Source organism: Ailuropoda melanoleuca, chromosome 12 (genome assembly GCF_002007445.2).
Source record: "Ailuropoda melanoleuca isolate Jingjing chromosome 12, ASM200744v2, whole genome shotgun sequence".
Taxonomy (NCBI): Eukaryota; Metazoa; Chordata; class Mammalia; order Carnivora; family Ursidae; genus Ailuropoda; species Ailuropoda melanoleuca.
The window spans coordinates 6242935-6269702 of record NC_048229.1 but is presented as its reverse complement, the minus strand read 5'-3'; the positions used below and the strand labels follow the sequence as shown (position 1 = coordinate 6269702).

The 26768-nt window shown below is 50.9% G+C and overlaps 1 protein-coding gene across 3 annotated transcripts; it reads right to left on the bottom strand.

Moving 5' to 3' along the window:
• Window positions 1-1220: 1220 nt before the first annotated feature.
• On the bottom strand, window positions 1221-26464 carry VPS37B (VPS37B subunit of ESCRT-I). 3 transcript variants are annotated; one of them, XM_034639554.1, is made up of 5 exons: window positions 26277-26411; window positions 23781-23887; window positions 5415-5586; window positions 4079-4161; window positions 1221-3230 (listed from the first exon to the last, which is right to left on the bottom strand). In XM_034639554.1, the coding sequence occupies exons 3-5, from the start codon at window positions 5557-5559 to the stop codon at window positions 2733-2735; spliced, it is 726 nt and encodes a 241-aa protein (XP_034495445.1). In that variant the 5' UTR covers window positions 5560-5586; window positions 23781-23887; window positions 26277-26411; the 3' UTR covers window positions 1221-2732. The 3 variants fall into 3 exon arrangements, with proteins under 3 accessions (XP_034495445.1, XP_034495446.1, XP_002913137.2); XM_034639555.1 differs by lacking the exon at window positions 23781-23887 and adding an exon at window positions 10135-10184 and having other exon boundaries at window positions 26277-26410; XM_002913091.4 differs by lacking the exon at window positions 23781-23887 and having other exon boundaries at window positions 26277-26464.
• Window positions 26465-26768: the final 304 nt, after the last annotated feature.

The window sequence follows — 26768 nt, the reverse complement described above, 5'->3', positions numbered from 1 at the left end:
AGACAGAGACATGTGGCCTCAGACACAAGTCCTACTCCCCACACCCAGCTTTCTGCAAGGGTGAAGTGGGCCCTGCCTCAATCCAGGCTGGCTGGGAGGCGTGGGTGGGGTTGTCCGGAAACGGGGCGTTGGAGCGGGTGTCTGGTTCTCGTTCGTAAGGGAAAACAGCTTCAGAAAAGACGTTATAGCAGATGCGAGGCTCCCCCAAGTTCAAACCAGTGAGAGCGGCCCTACGTGGACTACTACACTCACTCGATCCAAAGAAATGTTAGCTTGACTTGACGTTAAGTCTCCACGAGCAGATCTTTAACCAGGAGCCTCAGGGTCTGATCTCCATGCACCTGCCCACCGCCGTGCCTCCCTGACCTCCCAAGTGCAGGGGCCTGGAGGAGGGGGGTGAGGGTCAGACCAGGCCGGGCCGGCGAGCAGCTGCCAAACGCACGGGCCCGGCTGGCAAGTGCCCCACAGGCGGCTCCGGCTGCGGCTGGAGCTTCCTGAGCGGCCAATGGGAAAAAGCAACTATCGACATTCTCAAAAAAGCTGATTTCTTAGGAAAAGCCTTCCTCTTCCTCCCAGGGCCACCCCCGCAGTGTCCCCTGCACGTCCCGCCTGCGTGCAGGCAGCGGTGAGGGGCAGGGACTGGCAGCCCACCTCGAGGAGACAGCAGCCGCCGCAGGGCCGGTCCTCGTGCTCCTGTTCCGGCCAACACAGTGAGGAAAGTCCCTCCCGGGTGCCAAGGCCCCCAGGGGGTGGGGGGCGCTAGGGGGCTGGCAGGGTGCAGCGTGGAGGCAGGGTCCCTCTCCCAGCCTCGAGAGGGAAGCAGCACCCAACTCCGCCTGGGACCATGGGGAGGGAGTGGAGGGGGTCTCGGCTCCAGAACAAGATCTCACCCATTCAATTCTATCATTATGTGAAACCGCCAACAAGGGCCTGAGTGAGTTTCCCTCAGCAGTGCAGTCCACGCTGGTGACCCTGGGGGCAGCTCCCACCCTGTGCACACGCGCTCCCACCTTTCTGCCCTCGACTCCTGGCCGGGCGCACCTGGGCAGCAGCATGGAAGGCTCTGGTAGCAAAGGGACCCAGGTCCAGGCAGCCCTTCAGCCGTCTCGGGTGCCTTTTCAACTTCGAGACAAGTCCGCTTCCCTCTTGGAACTCTGATCACTGAGCGGCTAGAGCCAAACACACCATGAACGTCCCCAGGTAAAGAAATGACAGGACCGTTGTTAATTCTCTATTTATTAAAAAGGGTCCTCCAGCTTTACAGCACAGCCCTGGAAAGAGACGAGGCCAGCCTGGCAGCTCCTTCCCCACATCCACACTGAGCTCACACGTTCGGCTACACCCTGTACAGGTTGTGGGGACCCCCTGCCCTCGGGTGGTGGAGGGATAGGGGGACATCCACCTCAAGATTCCCAGAACGTGGCAGGCACCCCTGATCGGCAGGGCAGTAAACCGTCCCCTACAGCTTTACAAACAGGACACGGGCGTTCACGCCCAGGGGAACCGAAGACAAAGCGTGGCGGCCTCGCCCCTGGCCTTCTGGGACAGACCCTGGGCGGGCTCTGCCTCAGTTCTGTCACCTGGGCAGGTGAGACCCTAAAGGGCCAGGAAGAGCTGGGGTGTTGCTAGAGCGTCTGAGTTTGTTGGCACCTCTGCTGACGCAGCCCCAGCTGAGATGCCGCTGGAGTCCTGTCCCCCTCCTGCCCGGAGGCCCCAGCAGAGGAAGAGCAGATGGGCTAGGAGGACCCCGGTCCACAGCGGGCCAGGCTGCTTCCGCTGGCAACGACGACACACAAGCCCCTCGGGGAACATGAAGCCACTCGTGAGAGCGACCCCTCCGCCTGCCCAGCCGGAGCCGGCCCCTCACTGGCACCAGGGGAAACTAAGGCACAGCACAGGCACCCACAGGTGTGACCACACACTGCTTGTCAAAAAGGACATGGCATTCACTTCTGTACTTCAATCTGCTCAAAACAATATGTGCATTTTTATAAAGTTTCCCTGAATGGTCTTGTGTCCAAAAAGTTTTCTTTGCCAATATAAAATAGGAAAATTACACATAGTAAAAATATTAGGGGAGTATTTCTTTGTAGAAACCGCCAGGGGCTGGCCCGCTGCGGGAGAGAGGAGCAGCTGGGGACCTCGCCGTGCAAGGTCCAGCCCAGCCCCATGTCCCCCGGCCTGGCTGCACCTCACCCAGCCTCTGCAGCTGGCCAGGGCCCGGTGCAAACGCTGCATGGGGCTTTGAAGCATCCAGGTTTGGCAGGAGGGGTGACTGGCAACCCCTGCCCGCGGATTCAGTAAGCACCTTCGAGGCCGGCCCACCTGACCCACCTGACTGTGGCACGCGGTGGGCTATGCCGCTCGGCCCGGTCTTCTGCACACACAGCAGAAATGGAGCATGCTCATTAAGTGAAGCTGCAACGGGAGGACCCCAGGTCTACATGGAAGGGAGGGATGCTTTCCCCCCAAACTTAAAGGAGTCCGTCAACGTTACAAGACTTAGAAATCATACCGAAAACAAACCAACGTGACCGTGGGGATGCCAGGCCGAGGCCTTGCACACACAACCCCCTGGGCACAAAACTGGGGCCTACGGCTACTTACCGCTGACCTACAGTTCTAAAAACAAATGGCTGTGCTGGCCCAGGGCACCGGCACTCTGCTCCTTGAAGCCTGTGTGTGCAGAGCCCCGGCCGGCAGGTGCAGCCTCCCAGGAAGGACAGGGCGGCTCACTGCAGGATGAAGCCTGGCTGGTGTGGAGGCAGCCGGGGCGGGGGTCTCTGGGGAAGAGCGGGTGGGTACGGAGACACGAACTGTGCAGAGAATCCTTGTGGGGGGAGCAGGCCCACACGGGGGGGCAGGGGTGGGCACTGGGATCCCGGGTACGGGAGGGCCTGTCCTGAGCCCATGGCGGCAGTAAATGGTGTGGCCAAACGTCCTGCAGGCACCGGGGGTGGTGGCGGGGGGATGCGCCGAGGTAGCATGGAGGGGGGCCCGCTGGCCTCCGAGGTAGGGTAGGGCAGGGGGGCAGCGGGCACCGGCTCGGGCACCCTGGGCAGCAGCGGGGCCGGCGCCAATGCCTGTGGAAGTCTCTGCCCCTTCAGCACCAGCTCCTGGAGCTTCTCGATTTTCACTCTTCGCGTGTGGGCCAGTTTCCGCTGGCTCTGATAGACATCGATGAAGGAGTCCAGAGGAAGCTCTCCATCAAGAAACTTCTCTGCCATGTTCTGAAAGAAGCAAGAGAAAGCTGGTTAGAGGGACAGGCCAGCCCTTAGGGAAGGAAGCCCCCTTCACCACCCAGGGAGAGGCAACACCCAGCTTCTTTCCATCACCCGTCCCCTGCTTACCCCACCCGCCACACACTGCCCACTGCAGCCCCCACTGACCTCAGAGGCGGCGCCCCCCCCATCCCCGGCAGAGAGAAGGGGAAAGAGGTAGCTGGTCCTGACTGCCCGCCGCACCCCCCGAGCTGCCCGAGGCAGCAGGCTGCAGGAGGAGCCCACTGTAGAGGAAGCAGGCCTCTCGGCAGCCCTGACCTACTGGGCTTCAAGGCCAGAGGAAACCACCGTACCTACTTCCCACCCGCTCACCAAGCCAGCTGCAGTCCGTTTCCTTCCTTCCACCAGCTGCACCCTGACAGACATGCCCTGTACAGGGTCCGTAGGACGGAGACAGGCTCATGCCCACCAGGGCCCCCACCCAAGCCCATGGGTGAATTTGAGCATGATGGCTAACTTGGAAACGTGCGGCCGCCGCCCACCTCAGCTTGCTACAACTGTGCAACTTTGGACCCTGACTCAGGGCCGTACCCCTTAGTGAGGCTCTAACCTCGAGTGTTCCACGGGCCACATCTCACAGGCTCTGCCCTCCCCCCACTGGTTCAGAGCAGATGGTACGTCGGCCACAGGCAGCCCCGGGACCGGCACGGACTTGCACCACGATGCGCACCGGTCGCTTGAGCACCAGACCCGTTAGAGCCTCCTGGCCGTGGAGGGACTGGCCCACAGGCTCCCAAAGTGGCCCAGACCCCGGGAACTGCGGCCTGGGGCACTGCACCCACGCGGGCTGGCTTTACCTCGGTGTCCTCCTCAATCTTGGCTCCTTCTGCCTGCAGGAGCGCCAGCAGGGTCTCCAAGGAAGCACTGCTAGACTGCTTATCTGGAAGAAGCAAGAGGCATGAGGAGAGAAGGGGGCATCCGGGCCCCAGCCCCTCAGAACGACATGCCCCCCCAGACTCCGTGCCACCCTCCATTCCGAGAAGGGCGCGCTTTAACTGGAAAGGTAAATAGCTGGCTTCCCAGGAAGCTGAAAGTCAAGGCCTTAGACTCCAGGAGAGGAAAGAGCACACAGGACAAAACAGGGGAGACTCGGGGCTGCACTATGCATCCCACACCCCATGTCACCGTCAGTCCTACAGAGGGCTGTCACCCAACACATGACATAACACGAACCACCTCACGCAGATTTCCTTTGTATTTCTGAGTGGTAACTTATATCAAGTAGGCATAATTTAAGTCCTACAAGAGGGCATCACACAGGGTGCGCTCTGTGCTGGCTCCTTCCAGCCCACGCCGGGAACCTGAGAGCCCCTCGTTTCCCTCAATGTCCACTGTGCAGGGACCAGAACTCAGGGACGCCGCATGCTGTATGTGGACATTTAGATGGTCTCCCAACTCAGCTGTTACAAATAACGCCACCATGAACATTCTCGGGCCTGTCCGTGGACAGCCGCGAGCGTCTGCCGGGGGCACACCCGGGGCAGACTGGCTGAATCAGTGAGCACAGGCTTCTTTCAGGTGGGTTTGGCCACACAACTCTTCCCAAGGTGATTTTTACCAATTTACGTTACAATGCACGTGCTCCCAGCCAGGAAAGCACTCCTCTGGCTGGGCAGGCCTTCCCGAGCCTTCACTGCAGGAATGCAGACCGGAGAGGGAGTCCGGATAGCAGACCTCTTGTCCACCTCATTGAAGGGCAAGGCTTTTAACCTTTTCTTCACCGCAGCCCCCTCCAAAGCCATGCAGAGCACTTAGGACTCAAGACTCAGTTCCTACAGCTCTTCGTAATGACAGTAAATCTAAGCGTGACGTTACCATGAAACGTCCCCACGAGGAGTATTTCTCAGCACTAACTCTGAGGGCCTAACTCCACAGGAGGAGATGTTTGTTAAATCTCATGATTCAGAAAATTACTTTTCTAGGCTGGAGAAGGTAAAATTTTGTTTAAAAAGTGGTTAAGTCTCCTCTCTAAATAGGTGGAATGATTCTGTATATAAACTTTTTCTTTGTGGCATTAACCAGTGTCTCAATCTGAAATTTTTCCATAATACTACTCTCTCCTGGTAGCCCAACAGCTTGAAAATGTGCCCTTCCCTCAACTCTATTCCTGAAGGATCACCCTGGAAAAGTTACCTAATTTGGTCTTCTTTATCTGATAGGCTTCAAAGAGAACCTGGAGTTCCTGGTATTTTTGGGTCAAACGTGCTTTCAGGGAGTCCAGTTGGGGCTGGTACAGAAGGTTTCCTTCTGCCAGGCTCCGGTTGCTGGCGAGCGTCATTTCTTTGTTGAGCTGAACATTCTGCGTCTGCAAGGAACACAGGATGATGAGAACCAACGGGTGTTAGTTCCAGAGCAGTCCCCCGGGGACTCCCGAGCCCCGCCCCCCAGAGCAGCCACATCTGCTTCCGTTGGGCTGGTCCCCAGCTGAGACCACATGAGGGCCACTCCCCGCCCAGACTCCAGCCCCCCTGGGTTCCTAGTTTGGACACAGCTCCCTGTTCTTAAAGAGCAAAACCACTTCCTTTCCAACAATTTGCAGACAGGCTTTGTCTTGTGACTTGTCCAGGCTCTTTGCTTCGCGAGCTGTGGCTGGGATCCCTTACGACCCCACTGTGCTTGCAGGAATCAACAGCTGGAAAGACTTCTGGCTAGATTTGTTCAAAACCAGTTTCTGCTGCTCCAGAGGAAGTTTGCAGCGGAGAACCAGTTGGCATGATGTCAATTCAGGCTCAATCATCAGGCTTAGAGATCAAACAAAAAAGCCTGACAGCCCCTGGGAATGAATTCCGTTTACAGTGACCCTGCTCTCTCCCACGCCCACCTCTCGCTCCTCCTCAACTGAGAGGAAGGCAGGAGTCCTCCCAGCTCCAGATCCAAAGCTGGGGCCAGGGGGCTGACCTGCCCACCAGGCGTTATTTGGGAGGGACAGAAGCGCCAGTGCCCAGACCACAACGGTGAGGGGGGAAATGGACAGGTCTGAAGACAAGGTAAAGAATTCCTAAGAAAACTTAACATGGAAAACCCCAAAACACAAACACGTAGGACTCCACCTGTACTAGCTACTGTCAGGCCTCTGCCACCACAGCCTGTCCACGGCCACCTCGCTGTGTGGACCCGAAGCCTCCACAGCGCACGGTCCTGCCCCGTTGTGCTGTTTTCTCGTAGCTTTCCCGCAACCTGACGCCAGTTTTCCCTTGATACTTGCTGCCACCCCACCCAGGGTATTTTCGCTAGGACTTCCTTCCTCTTGAGGGTCTGGGTGCAGATTTCCCACTGAGCTGCCTCTGCTCTGGCCAAGCCCACCCAGGGTGCCAGCCCGCTCCCGGCGCAGCCCGCACGCGCGCACCCGTTCACAAGCCCGTCCTGGGGAAGTGAGAGAACACAGCAGCTCTGGCCTCAGGCGGGGGGCTCCCTACAGCAGACACATGGTCTGTATCTTCCACACCCAGGAGCTGGGCCCAGGGCCCCAAAGATGAGGCTCGCCTTAAAATGGAATTTAAACGAAGGATATAAACGAAGACAGAACGGAGCCTCTAGCTCAACGCCACAAACCTAGCGCAGCAGCAGCGCTCTCCTCTCTGGCGGCTTTTAGCCAGCAGGGGGAATTCGGGGCCCTCACGTAAACGGGGTTCCTGGCAGTGCAGAGCTCCGGAAGGGCCCCCTTGCCCTGTGCGTTGTATCCCGAGCTCCGAGGGCACAAGAGTCTTTCCTTCTATGTGAAGCCATTTGAAAGAACAAACGAACAAACAGACTTCGCACGGTCCACTCGGGAGCACGGTTCGGCAATTTCTTTTAAAACTAAACATGAAACTACCGTGTGCCCCAGAAACTGTCCTCCGGGGCACACACCCGGGGGAAATGAAAACCTAGGTTCGCACAAAGCCCTGGACACAATGTTCCACGCGCCTCACCCGTCACAGCCACCGCCCAGCTCTCCGTCTCAAAGAAGAGCCACGTCTGACACACATGGCAACTTGGATGGGACTCAGGGAACGACGCTGAGTGGAGAGCGCCAGCCCAAGGGTCACACGCTCAAGGGTCCCGTGTATACAACACTTGAAATGACAGTCACAGAAACGCAGACAGGTGAGTGGCCGGGGAAGGGCCTCGGCAAAAAGGCTCATGGGGACGGGACGCCCCGCGCTCCCCCATCCTGACCGGGGAGGGTGGGGCAGATTTCCACAAGGGGTTCCCGCGGGCGGGGGGGCGGTGAGGGACACACAGGACCCGTCCTCTTAACAACCGCTTGTGAGTCTACGACTACCTCAACATTTACAGTCTAACTCTAGATCAAGAAACCGCGAGGAGTTTCTCTACACCCCACCCCCCGCACGCCAGTCTCGTCTGACGGCTGAGAAGGCGCAGGTGTTCAAGGCCACAGTCAGGCCCCCGGCTCCCTGCACTCCAGGATTCTGACTCAGTCTTAAGTCTTTGTTCAATAAACATTTATTGGGCCCTGAGTTAGGCCCAGACTCCTATGGTCACCGAAACTCAGTCATCATAAATGGAAGGGACTTTAGCACGTCCTCATCGCTGGGGTGCCGGGGGACCTGGTCCCCACCTGCCCACCATGGGAACTTCCAAGAGCACCCACCCCCAGCCCTTCCCTGCACCGCCTCTGGAGCTCAGGTCTGCTCTTCCCACGGGCTCCTTCTCATGGGGGGGGGGGGCACCCATGTCTCCGCTGCCAGGGGCTGCAATCAGGAGTAGGGGGTTTGTCTCCCTGCTCACGGTCTCCCCCATAGGAATTCTAACATCAGCACAATCTTGATGTGCCAAGCACCCAGCGGGGATCACTCAGTAAGGATCTGCTGACTGAATCAGAGACCCTTCCCCAAAAGCCAGTCACTTGTGGCCAGGTCCAGCAAGTAAGATGGACCACATGATGTGGAAGGGGGAAAGCTGTGTAAGTCAAGCTACAAATACTCCAAATTCTTTATGCAGACAGGCTCCCTTGATAAAGTCCTCTGAGATGGAGTCTGGTGGGGGCGGAGGGCATCTCACATTGGATCTAAGGCTAATTCTGGAAGCAGGATTCCCATCTTCAGCAGAGGCATGTCTGTGAGCAAAGATCTCCGTAGGGACCACGGAAAGGCACTGGCATCCCGAAGCGCCTAATTCTAGCACGCCGCTGGACTGCTCTTCAGCCGTGCTTCTCCCTGGCGGCCGGATCTTACGATCGCCTGAGGGAAGGGGTGCTGGTTTGCTCAGACCAACCCTGCATCAGCCAAACCCTCCAGGAGGCCCAGGCACAGGCCCAGCTAAGCACCACTGCTCTGGTCTCTGTGTAAAACACATCTACAAAGAAATCTTATTCTCGTAGGGTCTAAATCAGGTCAAAATCACATCTCCTGCGTGTTAGAAAGCCCTAGAAGAGAGGGGCGCCTGGGTAGCGCGGTCGTTAAGCGTCTGCCTTCGGCTCAGGGCACGATCCTGGCGTTCTGGGATCGAGTCCCACATCGGGCTCCTCCGCTGGGAGCCTGCTTCTTCCTCTCCCACTCCCCTACTGTGTTCCCTCTCTCGCTGGCGGTCTCTGTCACATAAATAAATAAAATCTTAAAAAAAAAAAAAAAGTCCTAGAAGAGAGAAGCACAAAGCAGCACAGGCTATGATCAAAGTGTGGTCTGTTGCACAGGACGCATAAAGGCTGGCTTAAGCCACCAGCAGCAAGGGCCAAATAAAACTACAACTGACAGTCATCAAAAAATGTCATTTTTTACATCCTTTGGGTATTCAGATGTTTTCACGTGAGTAAATGGTGCTATGTTCTAAGTGACCGCCCACAGCACGCCCGCGGCTCTCTCCAGGGGACAAGGCCAGGACAGTGTGCTGAGTGCACAGCAGCTCGAGCATCTGACGAAGCGATTCCAACACTCCGATGAGCCCCAGAACACACCCAGGATGCGGCATTAGATGCAGAAAAAGACTCTTTCCTCTGTAATACTCCCTTCCATTGCTCCAATTAGAAATGGGGAGGAAACAGCCAGTCTTGTTCTATCATATGCAAAGCAAAGGCGAGCTGGCTGGCACGGGCCGCAAGGCCCTCTCTGTAGGGACGGCGCACAGTACACCCAGCGAGGTCCAAGGGGCAGCCAGAGGTTGCTGCTGTTAACTTGAGCGAGTATCGGTAGCCCGCTCGCGTGCGCGACACGGCCCAGCTCTCCACCTCCCGTAAGACCGACTCCAGCCTCGGCGTCTGTGACTGGATCGGTGCCGTGACCCTGAGAACGCGTCAGGGGCCACCAGGGTTTAGGAGCACGGCGCAGGGCCTACAGCTACCTGAAACTGAAAACCGTGTTGCTGACCTCTTGATTGTTCTCACGATCCTTTTTCTTAACCATAGAAAAATTCTTTCAGGAAACAGCCTCACTGTGGTAAGGAAACATTTTTAAACACGTACTCCACTTCAGCTTCCTTTCCTGCTCATAACCGGAGAAAAATGAGACGCAGGACTGCAGAATGTGGGGCAGTGCCCCAATTCTCTAGTTCTTTCTGCCCCTCCCCCCTCCATGAGCAGGCTGATGATGTTCACTCAAGTTAAGAGCAGCAACCTCTGAATGTTTTTTTTTTTTTTTAACTTTCCTCTTTCTCCTCGTAAATGGTGCTTGATTCACTACCAGCACACAGGAGTTTACAAGAGTATTATTTTTTTAATACAACCTGTTAGTATTAGAACCAGAAGAGCAGAGGCTCTAGAAAAATAACGTGTTTCAGAGAAGGGTGACACAGGCGAAGGGTATCAGGAGGTACAGACTTCCAGTTACGAATCTGTCACGGAGACGGAGAGGGTGGCACAGAAAACACGGTGATACTGCAACAACGTGGGAAGGTGACAGATGGGGACTGCACTTACCGTGGTGGCCACTGATCATCTACACAACTGTCCGATCACACGTGGTTCACCTGGAACTCATATGATATCACAGGTCAACTACGCTTCAATAACAAATCAAAATACAGGACCATCAACCACACACCCACGAAAAAGAAAAAAATACTTTCGACATGTTCGTCCAGGCAGAAACGTGAAGACCCCTTTCCCTCTCGCGACGTTTGCATTAACATATGAAGGTCGCGTAGCATGCACGTGCCCCACGCCACCTCACACGCGTGCCCTTGTCTGAATTCAGGCTGGCGATGTGTAGTCGAAAATAAAGCTGGTGTGGAAGAAAACAGATACAAACTGCCCTCTGGGTGACACGTGCAACAGTCACCAACGGGAGGCACAGCGACGGACGCTTCCTGCGCCCTGCCAGCTGGTGCCGGGTCGGAGTGAGCTCGCGGTGGATGTTTTCCAAACCAGACATTTCCACCGCCTACAGGGGTTTGGAAGTTGAATGTACGAGGAGAATCTCAGGATGACGACAGCAACTGCTCTGAGACTCCCCATCACTGCAGGGACACCGGCACATGGAGCCCACACGGAGACCCAGCGGACGGGAGCCAGCTTCACCCAACTCCTGCCTCCACAGTGGAAACGGAGCCCCCTCCCGCTGGGAGCGCAGGGCAGAATGGGCGAGCGACGGCACGACAGGACCGTATTTAAAAAACACCCACAAACTTCAGGACCTCTAGTTAGCTCATAACACAGTGGTGGGTTGGTGCATTCATTCATTCATTCATCCAAGAAATACAAAGGAAGCACCTCTGTCGCTAGGTTCTGGGAGCCAAAGACCAGAACAGTCCTCGCCACCCAGAGTGTGGGAAGGCCCTGTGAGCAGGACGCTGCCCAACTCCAGGGGGCGCCAAGCCTTTCGCACTGCAGCCCTCAACCCAGACTGCACTTGCTCCTCAAATAAATGAAATGTCTCAAGAGAGAAAAAGAACAACAAAAATCCAAATAGATATGAACTTAAAGACTGAAGTTACTGGTGATGGAAAAACGTCACTCCTGTCAGCACGCTACATGTGTCAGCAGCATTTGCTAACATTTATTGAGCACTTACTGCATACCTGGCACTGTGCCACCTTCTCTTTATGCATTTAATCCTCTCTCTGAAGGGAACACAGACTTGCCCCCATTTCACCCAGGAGAGAAATCCAGTCTCAGGGAGGTGTGAGAGAGCAGCAGAGTCCGGAGTGCCAGTGAGTAACTACAGAGGCATGAGGTTAAGAGTCAGGATTTCTGTCTCCCAACTGCGTTTTCTAGAGGATTACACCCCACATGACGCCGCAGCACCTGCAACCACTGCACAGAACTGATCCACTCTCATTTCTCTGTTTTCAAGTTCCAGGATTCACTCATCCAAATTTCTGTTTATATCTTTTATTTACCTTTTTATTGAGTTTAAGATTTTATTTATTTATTTAAAAGAGACAGAGACAGCGAGAGAGAGCACGAGCTGGAAGGAAAGGGGGAAGCAGGCTCTCCACTGAGCAAGGAGCCCACTGCGGGGCTCGATCCCAGAAGCTTGGGATCACGACCTGAGCCCAAGGCAGACACTTGAAGACTGAGCCACCCAGGCGCCCTATTGAGGGTATTTTCAAACACAGAGGGAAAGCAGAGAGAAGAGTAAAACGAATCTGTGTACCTTGTCCAGGGCTCGACAATTAGTGACATTTGCCCACCCCCTGCTTCCCTGAGGTACTCCCCACTTTTTTTTTTTTTTTTTAAGATTTTACTTACTTACTTCGCAGAGAGAAAGCGAGAGAGCACATGCAGGGGGAGCAGCAGAGGGAGAGGGAGCAGACTCCGCACTGAGCAAGGAGCCAGATGCAGGGCTCAATCCCAGGACCCTGAGATCATGACCTGAACCAAAGGCAAACACTTAACCAACTGAGCCGCCCCCCGACTTTTTTTTTCTCAAGTATTTTAAAGCATATCTTAGACATCCTATCATACATACATTAGTATGTATCTTTAATAGGGAAGAACTTTACAACTATAACGCCAAAATCACACTAAAATTAACAATAATTCTCTGCTTTCAACTTCCACATATGTTGGCTTCGATTCCTCCTGTAATGGCTTCTGCCTTGTCTGGCTGACCATCTGAAATCATTTATATAGGGAAAGCAGGATGACTGTTTATTTCCACCGCAATCTCCCCCCAGCCTTAAACCAACTTTCAGAACACTAAGTTAATGATCAAGCAACCTCTGATCGTGACTAATAAGCTTTTTGGGGGGCATCATTATTAAGTAATGGATTTGTATTTTTTATGGGTTTCAATTAATTGCAGTTAGTAATCTTCCTGATGCTCAAATCGCCCACGGCCAGTGGGAGACACTTCCAGCTGGGTCTCCAGCTGACATACCCCAGGGGTTGGACAGCTTCCCTGCTCTCTAGTAGAACAAGGTGTCCCAGACCCGTGTGTACATCTGCCACTCCCGATCTGGACCAGCCCTTCTCGCAAAAATACTGGCTCCTTTTGGTGGGAAATTCTTTTTGATTTTTATATTTTCCTCTCCAGATAAAATTAAATTGAAAGCTATCCATAATATAAAGACGAGGAATAAATCTTAGCTTTTGTACTTTCCTACCAGTAGAAAACGTCAGGTTGTGTTAAGACTCTAAATACAGCAAGCTTATGGATCAGGTGACCAAAAGGCTGGCATGTGTTCAGCCAGGTTAATCTCTCCATTTATTGTACTACACTTGAGCTAGCTCACCAATTAATCTTAGGGTAAATATCACCAAGATCACATGCAATTTGAGTGTGGGCTTTACTGTTAAAGCTTAGGTTATTAGAAAGCCCAAATTCATCTCCCATTCAGTGCACACCTTGCCAGTGACAAACTCCTCTATCTTCCAACTAAATTCAGGCTTTCAGTGGAGCCTGTGATCCAAGCCCACAATACTGAGGTGTGCTGCAAACGTGGCTTAATTCGATCCAAAATGAAAAAACTTAACAGTTCCAGAGTTGGACTGTTTAACATGTTAACAAAATTAAAGGTCTGAAAACTCAAAAATACAGTGAAAGAACTGTAGAACATTATGAAATTGTCCTAAAATACAACCACCTCGTGGGTTGTGTGAAACCATCTCCAAGGCTACAGCCTACTCGGGAGAGAAAATTTACCGGCTGCTTATCTGATGTTCCACCAAAACAGCCCACTCAACAGAGCGAGCACATCAGATTAATAAAGACTGCTACTTTTTTTTTTTTTTTAAAGATTTTTTATTTATTTATTCGACAGAGATAGAGACAGCCAGCGAGAGAGGGAACACAAGCAGGGGGAGTGGGAGAGGAAGAAACAGGCTCATATCGGAGGAGCCTGACGTGGGGCTCGATCCCATAACGCCGGGATCACGCCCTGAGCCGAAGGCAGACGCTTAACCGCTATGCCACCCAGGCGCCCCAAGACTGCTACTTTTGATTGAAGATGCTAAAATCCTTGTTGAGATGAAACCTGCTGCCCCAGGAAAGTAGCAGGCAACGCGACAGAGACTGGAATGGTCCCTTCCATGCGGAGCTGGCTCACATCTTAAAAATTAGCATGTTGTTCACTTTAAGTGCAATAACCATAGAAATGCAGGCAGCTAGGTCTGAAAATAAATGGACTCGTCCCAGAGAAGAATTAGCTGTCTAGTTCTGGCAGGTTCAACATACCAGGGTGCTTTTGTTTTCCTAGAAGATTTACTCCCCAACACGCACAGGGGTGGGGGATCTCCCTACTTCCTGGACTTACGTGGATGATGATGTCAATAAGACTGAAATATAATAATACGTGTGACTGGTTCTGAAAACTTGTCACAGGCTAGAAAATGTTACATTCCTAGTGTCACTGACCTTATAATTCCTGAGTACTCTGGGGGGAGGGACGAACAGAACAGGAACACCCAAACTGACCACAGCGTTAACTGCCTTTGTCCCTGTCTCCTAAAGGCAATGTTGGCAGGTGAGCCAGAAAAGCCATTGAGAAGCCCTCAGTCCATGTTACCCGAACCAATTAGCTGCTGCACAGCTGAGCAGTTTGGTTAAAGTCATAAATCACTAAACACACAAAATTTTAAAGATATACATCTGTCCATTTCTTCATTTAAGGCAAAGGTCTTTTCCTAGAGAAAGGGTCCACTAGCTCGAGTTCCAGAAGTTCTTTTCATCCAGACCACACCCTTCGATGTGGAGGGTTTAAAGACTGGACGTGAGGGGCGCCTGGGTGGCACAGCGGTTAAGCGTCTGCCTTCGGCTCAGGGCGTGATCCTGGCGTTATGGGATCGAGCCCCACATCAGGCTCCTCTGCTATGAGCCTGCTTCTTCCTCTCCCACTCCCCCTGCTTGTGTTCCCTCTCTCGCTGGCTGTCTCTATCTCTGTCGAATAAATAAATAAAATCTTAAAAAAAAAAAAAAAAAAAAAAAAAGACTGGACGTGAGAGAGGAGTGCAGGATCCTGGAATCCCGTCCTCCTGCAGCCTGGTCCACACCGAATTCATTCGCAAGTTTCTCGAGCACCACCCTCTACTAACTTCAAAGCTTCATCTCCATTTTCTCTCGTCTTTTCACTCATGGCTCATCAGTTGCCACAGTATTTAACAAAATAAGTTAATTACCGTAAGAAAACCAGAATGGACAGGTCCTTGACTCTCCATAGTGTACAAATGCAGTGTGGGGGCAGACATGTCCAGATACCTGATCTTGATCACTGTGGGGGGGGGGGGTCGGGCATCAATCACTATATCTGATGGTGGGAAATGCCAATTACTGGAACACTGGTCAAGTGGAGGGAGGTCAATTAATAGCTTCTACTGTAATTTTAAATCTAGATAACTCCTCCCTTCCTCAAAAGAAAGAGCCTATGGAAGACAACTTCTAAATTCTGCTTTTTTCTTTTTTTTAAGATTTATTTGACAGAGACAGAGAAAGAGCACAAGGAGGGGGAGCAGCAGGCAGAGGGAGAAGCAGGCTCCCTGCTGAGCAAGGAGCCCGATGCAGAATTTGATTCCAGGACCCCAGGATCATGACCTGAACAGAAGGCAGATGCTTAACCAACTGAGCCACCCATGTGCCCTATAAATTCTGCTTTTCTTATTAGCCGCTTCTGGCCAGGACAAACCACCAAAGCAATTATTTGTTTAGTAAGAACTGAAGGGTTTTTTTCCCTTCTTCTCTATTTCTTTTTAACCACAATTTACAAGAAATGAATGTGTGAGAATTTTCTGGGGTAGTCTTTACACAGGTGCAAGTAAGAAAATGCCGAACCAGGTGGATCCTGGATTACGTGTATTAAGACTACATCTTTTGACAATTTTACTTTTACATTTAAAATACATGATGACATAAACTTTCCAACACCTGAGTCAAGAATTCAGTTTAGTGGATAAAACTTACTCTCACATGACTGGAATTATTCTTCTAGTCAGTATGAGAAAATGCTATTCTAGTAGTGGGGTTTTTTTTAAAGATAGATAGATTATTAATTAATTAATTAATTATTTGACAGAGACAGCCAGCAAGAGAGGGAACACGAACAGGGGGAGTGGGAGAGGAAGTAGCAGGCTCCCAGAAGAGCATGGAGCCTGATGTGGGACTCGATCCCGGAACGCCGGGATCACGCCCTGAGCCGAAGGCAGACGCCTAACGACTGCGCTACCCAGGCGCCCCTAGTAGTGGGATTTTTTTAGTCCAGGGGTAGAGAAAGGGATTAGTCAAAGAAGAATCAGTTACCTCGAAATTATTCTACTTAAATTTCATAAAAAATACCCTGTAATTTTATCTGATGTAGGGAATTTGATGTTCTAACTAAAAAAACTGCCTACTTAAGATTTAATCATTTTTTTTTAGATTTTTTATTTATTTATTCGACAGAGATAGAGACAGCCAGTGAGAGAGGGAACACAAGCAGGGGAAGTGGGAGAGGAAGAAGCAGGCTCACAACGGAAGAGCCTGATGTGGGGCTCAATCCCATAACGCCGGGATCACGCCCTGAGCCGAAGGCAGACGCTCAACTGCTGTGCCACCCAGGCGCCCCTAAGATTTAATCATTTAAAAAATTGATATTTTAACAGATTTATGTTCAAAGATGTTAATCACAATATATGATAGCAAAAAAAAACAAACACCTAAATATCCAATAAGGGAATGGTCACATAAATTAGGACATATCCACATGATCAAATATATGCAGCCATTAAATACACTGTCATGGGGCACTTGGTGGCTCAGTCGGTTCAGCATCTAACTTCTGCTCAAGTCATGATTTCAGGGTCCTGGGATCACGTGCATGTGTGCTCTCTCTCATTCTTGCTCTCAAATAAAATTGTTATTAGAAAAAAAAAGATTTTATTTATTTATTTGACACAGAGAGAGAACAAGCAAGGGGAGCGGCAGGCAAAGGGAGAGGGAGAAGCAGGCTCCCCACTAAGCAAGGAGCCCAATGTGGGACTCGATTCCAGGACCCTGGGATCATGACCTGAGCTGAAGGAAGATGCTTAACCAACTGAGCCATCCAGGTGCCCTCAAATAAAATCTTTAAAAAACAACAAAAAAAAAAACCAAAAAAAAACCCCAACAACACTGTCATGTAATAATATTCTGATAAAAAATAAGAAAATGGGGGCACCTGGCTGTCTCAGTTGGTAGAGCATGTAAGTTGTGACCTCAGGGTCATGAGTTCAAGCCCCATATTGTGTACTTAAAAAAATTATGAAAAAGAAAAAAAAGACATAAAAATAAGAAAATGCCCAGAGTATAACTTTAGGTTAACACACACACACACACACACACACACACACACACACACAAATAAAAACCTCTCTCTACAGAATGATCCCAGTGGGAGAAAACCAGGAAAAAAAACAAAAAATAAAACATACCCAAAAAAAAAAAAAAAAACCCCATATAAAATGTTAACGGTATTTCTCTCTGGGTGGTGGTATTACATGTGATTATGTTTTTCTTCTTTATAATTTTCTGCATTTTTAAATTTTTCTATAATTAACACAAAAAATATTTTTAAAGATTTGATCAACTGGAATCAGAAGTTTGAAATACTATATACTCAAAATAAAGTACCACATACTCCCTACATTTTTCAACAGAGTACGTGAAAGGAAGCCAGCAGGCCAGCCACTGAGGACACAGAGCTGGCACCATGAATATCAAGGAACTACGTACCGTGTGTGAAACAGCAGTAGCCATGGGCGCTGGAAGCAGATGGCACACTGATCCGCTAAATGAGCACTGGCCAAAGCATGCCCCAGGGAAGCAGTCCCACTAGGTCCGTGATCATGTAAGCCTGGGAAATGCCGCGATGTCTGGCCCTCTGGCGCTTCACCACACACCCTAGCAGTAAGTCCCAAACAACGCAAAGCAAAACCAAAACCTCTGAACGCTGGTTTCCCAGATCTATTTACCATGGAATTCCTTTTCATGTATCCACCCTGACACGCACAGAATTAGGGCCCCAAGGACGGCTAAGGGAAATGCTACCCTGAAGCAAAGAGCCCCAGCACCTTACTAAACGGACACGGCTTCCATCGACTGGACACTTACTCCTGCCACAGCCCCCTGCTCAGAGGCTCACACACACCCTCGTGGTTAATCCTCCCAAGGAGTCGTAAGGCCGCTGGTGTAATGTGCCCGTTCTAAAGATGAGGTAACGGACACTTAGGAAGGGTAACGGTGCCCAGGGTTTCCTAGCAACCCAAATCCCATCTTTAACCACTATGCTTAAGAGCTGACCTTATATTTTTTTGGTGAGGCTTTTTATAACTTTTGCCTCCTCTCTATCATTTATTTCCGGATGGTGTTACTGGCTCTGTTAATTTTTTCCCTATACCCTTCAAAGATCTGCCGCTGACAGACAAACCCTATGACCGAGTGTGTTCCTACTGGAGTCGGGTGCAAACCAAGACTTTCAGGCCCCGTGAGGAGCCTGGTGTGAGCCGTCTAGTGATTCTGGCTGCCCCAAAGGTCTTTGCTATCAACCATCTTTCAGCCTTCCAGCTGATCTCCCCACTTTCCCGTCTTATCCCCTCAAATCCACCCACCACCCTCCCACCCGGGCTGCCTGAACCATCCATTAAGTCTCAACTGTGACAGCAGCACTCCCGTGGCTCCCTCTGCGGAGACCGAGCCATCTGACCCCGCCTGCATCTCTGGCCTCTTCCCCAGCCATGCCCTGTCCAGGTCCCTCCACGAGGCTGGAATATTCCTGTCATGCACCCCTCTCTAGGCTCTTCCTCTGTGTCCGTTCCAGCTGTCCACCCCCATGCCTGGAAGGCCTCCTCCCTCGTTACCTGGTTAACTCTTCCTTTGAACCACAGCTCGAGTCCTCTCCTCCAGGAAACATTCTCTGTGGCTCTCCCCCCCGCCCCACAAAGGCCTGCTGGGTCCCCTCCCACTGGTGAACCCATCACTACTGTTTCACACACCCGATGTTTGTGAAAACTGACCTATGTATACCTGCGCAATCCTAAGAGAGGAAAACAAAGTGGCTTCATGGCTTCCCATCCCCAGGGTGCTCCATAAGGGTGCGTAATGAATAAACGGGCTCGGCCTCAGCTGTGTTCACACTAATGAAAGCTGTCTGACGGCAAGCATTAATTAGTGCTTACCCTGTCCCTCTGCCAACCCAGGCACCGGGCAACGGACATGAATAGAACCTCGAGGTGCCACTCTTGGTGGCACCACCTTTGGTGATAATGAAAGCTCTGATTTGAAAGAAACATTGACACTGCTTGTAATGTAACAAGCTATTCAAATATCTGCTTTTCACATCAACTCTTTGGCAGAGTAATGAACAATATTCCTCATAATTCCACAAGAAATGCTTTCCAAAGCTTTTTCTTGACACACTGCAACATAACCTACGACAACAAAGCTACAGCTACCTCTTTCATTCTTCCCTAGGAACCAATTCTACACACTACTTTCCTCTGCCTTTTTACCACTAGGTAAGACAGTTTTCCCTAATAATGACGGAATCCGAAAAACCCACATAGCAGAGGGAGGAAATAAACCAACTCTTGCCTCAGCACGTTCACAGAGTCCGTGATTATACATGTGAACAGTGGCTGACACGCAGTCGTTACAGAAAGCCCTGCACTGCGTATTTGGCATAATCCCCACGGCAGCATTCTGCCACAAATACTGTGACAAAAGCCAAACACAGATAGATCTTCCTTAATTTACAATGGCGTCACATCCCGATAAACCCATCATAAAAAATAACATTAAGTCAAAAATGTATTTAATACACCTAGCGAACACCAGAGCTCACCCAAGCCCACCTTGACTGTGCTCAGAGCACTGACGTGAGCTAAGTAGGCTCCATGCCCAACATGGGGCTTGAACTCATGACCCTGAGACCAAGAGTCACGTGCTCTACCAACAAACAGGTGCCCCCACACAAAGCCTACAAATAGGCTATCTCATGTAATTTCCTGATTACTGCACTGAGAGTGACAAACAGAACGGCCATGTGGATGCAGGTGGCGGTTGGTGTACCAGCTGTTGACCCTTGTGATTGCGTGGCTGACAGGGAACTGCAGCCGCTGCCCAGCGTCACCGGAGAGGATGGGACCGCAGATCCTGAGCCCGCGACTAGACAGATTCAAAATTCCAAGTACGCTTCCTAGCAAATGCGTGCTGCTTTCACACCATCGTCAAGGTGAACAGTCATGAGACTGAACCAGGGTCGTCTACAAACAAGAAAGTTGGCTTAGCCCAAGAGCGCGTCAGTTCTGCTTGACAGATGAGGTCAAACTGTTCAGTCTCCTTCCAGGTTCCTCTTTCGACTAGTCTGATACGGTCGGTACAAGCACCGTAACAGGATGACGGCCTGTCTGTAAAACACCAGACTCGTTTCTCCCTGTGCTTCTCCCAGCCCGCTAGTTATTCCTGGCGGCCTTTCAAGCCTTTAGATTCTTCCCGACAGAAGTGGGCCCCCAAATCTGTATCTCAGCTGACTGTTCCTGAGCTCTAGAGCTGTATTTCCAACTGCTGCCGGAGGCGCCATGGAACGGTCCTCCCTGCCCCGCACTCTCAGGCTGGCCGGGTCTCAGGGAGCCCTCTCCCCTCCCCCACTCTTACTCATTTCCATCAGCAGCCAGTTAGCTCCAGTCACCCAGCAGCACCTACATGCCAAGGACACAAAGACACACAGGACAAAACTGAGCCCCCAGACGAGCCAGGAACACAAGGAAGTAAATGTGACTTACAAAACGTGTGACAAGCGCTACACGTATACAAAGGAGTGAAGAGACCGTGTGTCTGTGACCAGGGAGGTAGGGAGCACGCGGAAGGCAAGGCTGGTGAGGTTGGAATCCCCTCCCCCAGAACCCAGCTCAAACCCTGGTTTCTTCTTACCCGAACTTCCACCTTCCACCCTGGCCTTTCCTGAACCTTCGTGCACTCACCCAGCCCATACACTCTGCTGCCAAGCTAACCTCCTGAAGTGTTCTTCTGATCATATTGCTCTTCTGCTCCAGAAAGTCATGGAAACTCACTGCTACCAGCTTACCCGCCTTCCACTCACACGCTGGCACTCTGCCCCCACTGGCCTTCGTTCCTGTCATTTCCCTCCTCACAGGCAGATCTGATCTGGCAAAGGAGATGGTAACTCACCACTCACAAAGCCTATCCCGTGCTTTCCTGCTCTGGGCCTGTGCTCTTGCTGTCACTTCCTCCTGATTGCCCATGTTTCTCTCTCAAAACCCTACTTAGAGAAATAAATATCTAATTCAAGGCCGTGGCTGGGGCTGGAGTGGGGGGTCATGCTCAGGATGGAGCACAAAGAGAGCTTTTCACTGGGTTGACAGTGTTTACTTCCTAAGCTGGGGGGCAGGTGCACAGATGCTCTCTTACGTTATTCTAGACCCTCTCAGAGGTATTATTGCATTTGATCATTTCTTTTCTTGAATCTTAACCACCTATCAAGCCCTCCTCTTGCACTAGGACTCTAACTACTCTAGCCAGAGAGCCTCTTCATCTGACCTTCAATATCATTTACAATTCACATGTGACCCTTCTTCTTAGTCTCTCTTTTTAAAAAATTGTGATAAAATATAAAATACGCCATTTTAGCCATTTTCAAGGGCCACTTTTAAGTACATCCACACTGTTGGGCAACCACCACCACCACCACCATCCGTCCTCATCACGTTCATCTTCCCAAACTGAAGCTCCCTAACTCTTACTCTCTCTTGCATTGTAAATATCTGTGTACTTGGTTTCTTCCCCAAATTAAAATACGGGGATTATGGCCTATTTATGTTTCCATCCTTAAAACGCCTTGCACGCAGTTAGTGTCCCACAGCTGTGGAACTGAAGTGGAATCTGCCTGAAATGGCAGCAAGGATGTGAAGCCTTTTCATTTTGGCAGTAACAGCGGCTAACAGTCTCCTGAGTGCTCCCTCTGCTAGGTACCACACTGAGCATCTCATATACTCCTCTAATCCACCCACCCACCCACTGAAGTAGGTTACTGTCGTCATCCCCTTTATTTTCAATGAGGAAACTCCACTCAGGAAGACAGTACTTGCCAAAGGTCGCAGAGCTAGTATCAACAGTCAGTTCTGCACTATACCACACACACCCACTGCACTTTTTATCTATACCAAAGAAGTAGAGAGCATTTATACAAGTGATCAGATTTCACCTAACCAGCCAGTCTAACAATTCTGAAAATCTCTTAAGGGGGCTGGCTAGCCTCTACAGAAGCCCCCCTGTGCCAAGTACTGCCTTCACCAGCTATTCCACTGGGCCTCACAAAACCAGCATGGTTCCTACCCTCACTCTACAGTGCAGGAACCGAAGCAGAGAGTTTAAGCAACTGAAGTAAGGTCACACAACTCTGGGCTATTCTTTCCACGAAATCTTTTTTTTTTTTTTTTGTAAACTCTACACCCAACTCGCGGCTTGAACTCACGACCCCAAGATCAAAAGTCATATGCTCCACCGATTGAGCCAGCCAAGCATCCCTTTCCACAAAATCTTTTTTTTTTTTTTTTTAAGATTCATTTGAGGGAGAGAGAGCACGCACAAGTGACGGGGAGGGGCAAAGGGAGAGGGAGACGCAGGCTCCCCGCTGGGCAGGGAGCCAACCTGGGGCTCAGTCCCAGGACCCTGGGATCCTGACCTGAGCCGAAGGCAGACCTTAACCAACTGAGCCACCCAGGCGCCCCTCCACAAAATCTTAATGCCTCCTTTAAAAAAAACTGGATTTCAGAAAATACTCTCAGGCACAGTAATTTTTTACTTAAGAGTTAAAATAGTAAGCCCGTGGAAGACAAGACTCAAACACAGAAGTTGAAGCCTTTGTACACACAATGACTGCACAACAGAAACAAACTCCAGTAGCAGACACTCCAAGAGTTTAAACCTTAACTTCCAAAAACCAGTCCCACCAGCGCTCAGCGCAGCGTTGAGGAAACAGTGCCTGGGTTTAAAGTGAGGTCAGTCCGTTTCAATGAGCCATTATGATTCACGCAGCAGCTTGCAGCCCCACACACATCACACCAGAACACGCCCTAGGGAAACAGCTTCTCCCAGACCAGACTCTTTCCACAAAACAATCTGTTTTTCAGGCCCTCAGCGCTTTTGCATGTGGGGATTTTCACTTGCCAAAGGAACAGATCTTGAATTTGAAACTTAGTTAGGTGGAATTATTAGTTAACACCACCAGTCAACATTTCCTCAGAAAGCGCACTGGGAGACGTGACCCAGGAGCTGCGGTTTAGCTGCCTAATCCCCTAAGCGGACAGTTCCTTTTAAGGGAGTGCCCTGTAAGTCCAATGGGGTTAATGTGGACGGAGAAAGAAAGGCACATTCCACTGCCATGTAAAAATAACTTTAAATAAAAATAAAATGTGTGCATATGAAACGTCAGGCCACAGGAAAGGAAAGAGCAAAGATCGCTGGGGATAGTACTACATTTAGGGAACTGCATAATGGACAGGAGGAACAGGAAAAGATAAACACACAGGCACGGAAAATGAGACCGCCTACAGCTCCAACATGGTTTTAATGTCTCGAGCTGTGCTAAAAGCTCACACACCACAATTAAAACAATGTAAGTGAAGGATAATGCACAGCTGTATTCAAACCTAACAGTGAATGCCTTCAAAACCTAGCCACACTTTCCAGTCGCCACAAAATATCCCCTCAGGCTTGAAGAAGTCTTACTCTACAATTTAAAACACTTCCTTCTGCCAATTAAAAAAAAAAGAAAAGGAAAAAAAAAGCCTTTGGCCCAGATTAAGAAATTCTATGCTGGAAAGGACCTGTTCCATTTACAGTCTCATCCTAGACCTACTGAGATACATAATCGTTTTGACCATAGAAAGGTAAAACGTTTCTTAAGCCAGTGGCAAATTAAAAAATTACTTAACGTTCTTGAAATAAGACCCTATTAACTTGTCAGGATGATCTGCTATTAATGGCTGTCAGTACCCTTCTAAAAAACAATGAATTAGCTGCTTATTAGTAATTGCAATTACTCTTTATTGAGCACTAACTACACGCTGTCTTAAGGTGACTATCTCACATAATCTCCATGTCAACTCTATTATATTAGAGTTCTCCAACAGATGCTCAGAGAGGTGGATTAACTTGCCTGAAATCACACAGCTGGGAAGTGGCCAAGTCCAGCCTGGAGTATTTGATTCCAAAGTCTGCATATTCCCTTCGGTCGAGAGAGGACAGTTCACAGAATATTTTCTTCTGTGTCTCACAGCCACCCCGAAATAAGACAATAAACCAATGCATAACATTAACAGCTGAGTCAAAATTTTAGTTATTCATGTCATACCCATTCCTACAGAAACATGCCACATGTGACCAGGGGAACAGGATTTGCTAAGTGTGACTGTAGCTAGGTGAGCTGCTTGGCTAAAGTGTTCCGGTCTTCCGGATCAGTTTCCTTGTTTTAAAAGCACTACACTCTGAAGAGCAAACCACTGCTGAGTAAACTTGAATTATGTGGTCTAATCAAGTGCAGTTGGTGAGTCCTCAGTATTTGTATAGGATACTCTGGGACGATGGTCACCTTTACTAGAAAAAAAAAAAAAAAGCAATCAAAAAAGTTCTGCTAGACTAATTTGCCTTTCCCTTTATGTAATAATCACCAGTTTCTTGGGTAGAGGAAACAAGCAATGCCGTCCCTAACAGCCTCGGAGTCAGGAGAATTACTTGGCTCTTTCCACAATCTTCCCTCCACTAAAAGGCAGTTTATTTCTATTACGGTAGAATATAATCAACCTAACCAAACCAATATAAACACAGAATTCTGTTCTTACTGAAGCAGAATAGTCACACAGCAAAATAACTTGTCGGTGATATTACACATTAGAAAAATATACCTGTCATTTTATTATTAAACTAGAAAGATGCCTGCTGACATACAACAAAAGGTCTCCCAGCAACTGAAAAGCAGAGAAACTAAGCAAAGATTTTATTTCTTTAAAGATGTGAAACTCGTTCAGTCAAGAAAGATGGATTTTGTCACTTATTATTCTCTAAAATGGAAAGTGCCACATGGAGACCATAAATGAGGGAAACTGCATCTCGGAGCAATGTTCTATGTGCCAAGTTACAAAGCCCGTGAATACAAGGGGTGTATTAATGGAGAGACTGATACCATCTCACTACAGTGGCCTCTCTGTAGCTCAGGACAATAATCTGTTGAGGGTTTTCCAGTGATTTTGAATGTGCAACCTCCATACAAGCCCCCTTTTAAGGAAGCTGGCTCAGTGTTGAACAATCCCTCTTCGGAAAGAAAGCCAAAAGCCCCCACTCAGGCTTCTGGGTGAGAGGCTCAGCCCTGTAGGCGTGGGAAGGCTCAGACTTCGGAGACAAAGAGGTAGGAGTGGTAAATGGGCTGGGGAGAGCTGGGACCAGCCTGGGTCCACCTGCCTGGGGGAGACCCAGACTGGTAGGATGGGACATTCAGAGAAAGAGTCCAAAAAGGCTGGTAAAAGGAGAGACCTACACAGTTCAAATCAAGTGTGAAGCCAGTTACCCCGGAGAGCAAACCATGCCACAAGAGATGCAGTGAGATAACCAGAAACAGGGTGGCCATATGCCTTCCAGAGGCTGGGCAGGACCTCGACTATCAAAGAGGTGGGGATTGGCTCTCAACCCTCCAACCCCTGGTTTATCTTCTCCCAAAAAAATAGCTCCAGGAACTCTCACTGGCCCCAGCAGGGTAGGACACTGGGGCAAAGCCACCATAGTAGATTCCCATATTCCCTTCTTTCACCGAAGGGGGGCAACTTTATGGAGAAAGGGATTCCTGCTTCCCCCCCCCTCCCCAACCAGACCAAGAAGAACCACCTAGGTCCTGCCTGGGCCACTTCCAAATGAAGGCAGACCCACAGGGCCCCTCCAACACTCTTGGGAACTTTTTTAGATACACGGACCCCTCAAATCTTAACCTGGCTAAGTCCGTGGCCTCGTGCCTCCCACAACCTCAGAGACCCTGCCCAATCCTAAAGTCCATCCTCAGAACTACCGTCCAGACTCAGCTACAGAACCCAGCCCCCACAAACCTTAGAAACGGTAATCCTAAAACTATTTCAGCCCCTGAAAACCTATTAGCAGACCCCAATTACTGTCTCAGTCCGCCTGCATCTCAACCCTACCCTCAAGCCCTCCAACCCCTGCCCAGACCCAGCCCTCGGCCCCCTCTGTCCGGTTTCAGTCACCCCTGATCCTCCACCACACTCCCCTCTACCTTCTCCAACCCAGTCTCATCCCCCTAATTCCCTCCTCGTCCCACCAGACCCAGCCACAGCCTCCCGAGTCCCCAAATGCCCGTTCCAGGCTCTCCAATCCCGGCTTCATTCCCAGCCTCGGCGCCTCAAAGCCTCGCCTCGAACCCAATCAGCACTCGAGCCCCAATCTCAGGGCGCTTTCCCCCACGCTCAGCCCCAGCGCCGTCCCCTCACCCCGAGCCCGTCTCAAACCCCCCCACTCCTCGTTGCAGTTCCCCCAACCAACTTGAGGCACCGCGATCGCCCCCCGCCTCGGGCCACCTCCAGCCCGCCGCGGGCCCCCGACCCCGCACGCCCCTCCTCGAGGCCCCGCCGCCGCGCGCCCTCGCCCGGCTCACCTCCTCCATCTTCTGCACCATCTCCGTCAGCTGCCCCTCGTCCTCCAGCAGCTCGTTGAGCTGCACCAGCGACAACCCGGCAAACCGGGCTTCGCTCCCGGCGCCCGCCATCCCCGCGTCTCACCCGCCGCCGCTGCCGCTCGGGCCGCCAAGCTCCGCCGACCGGAAGCGCCGCCCTCAAGGCCCGCCCCCCGGCGGGGGTGCACGTGACGCCAGCTCTGGAGCATGACGTCATCACCGCGCGGGCGGGCGGACGTGACGTAGAAGGCTGGGTCCAGGGAGAGACGCGACGCGGAGCCGACTCCAGGAAGGTTGGGGGCTTCTAGCGGGAAAGGGAGCTGCGGATGGATTTGTGATGCAGCGAGAAGCAGTAATGATGTCACTAGAGCACAGAAGGCGTTGTGATGACATAGAGCCTTTTTCCTGAAGGAAAAGAAATGTCTAGATCCAAAGAAATCAGGCAATGGGGAAGAAGTTACTGCAGCCTAAGCC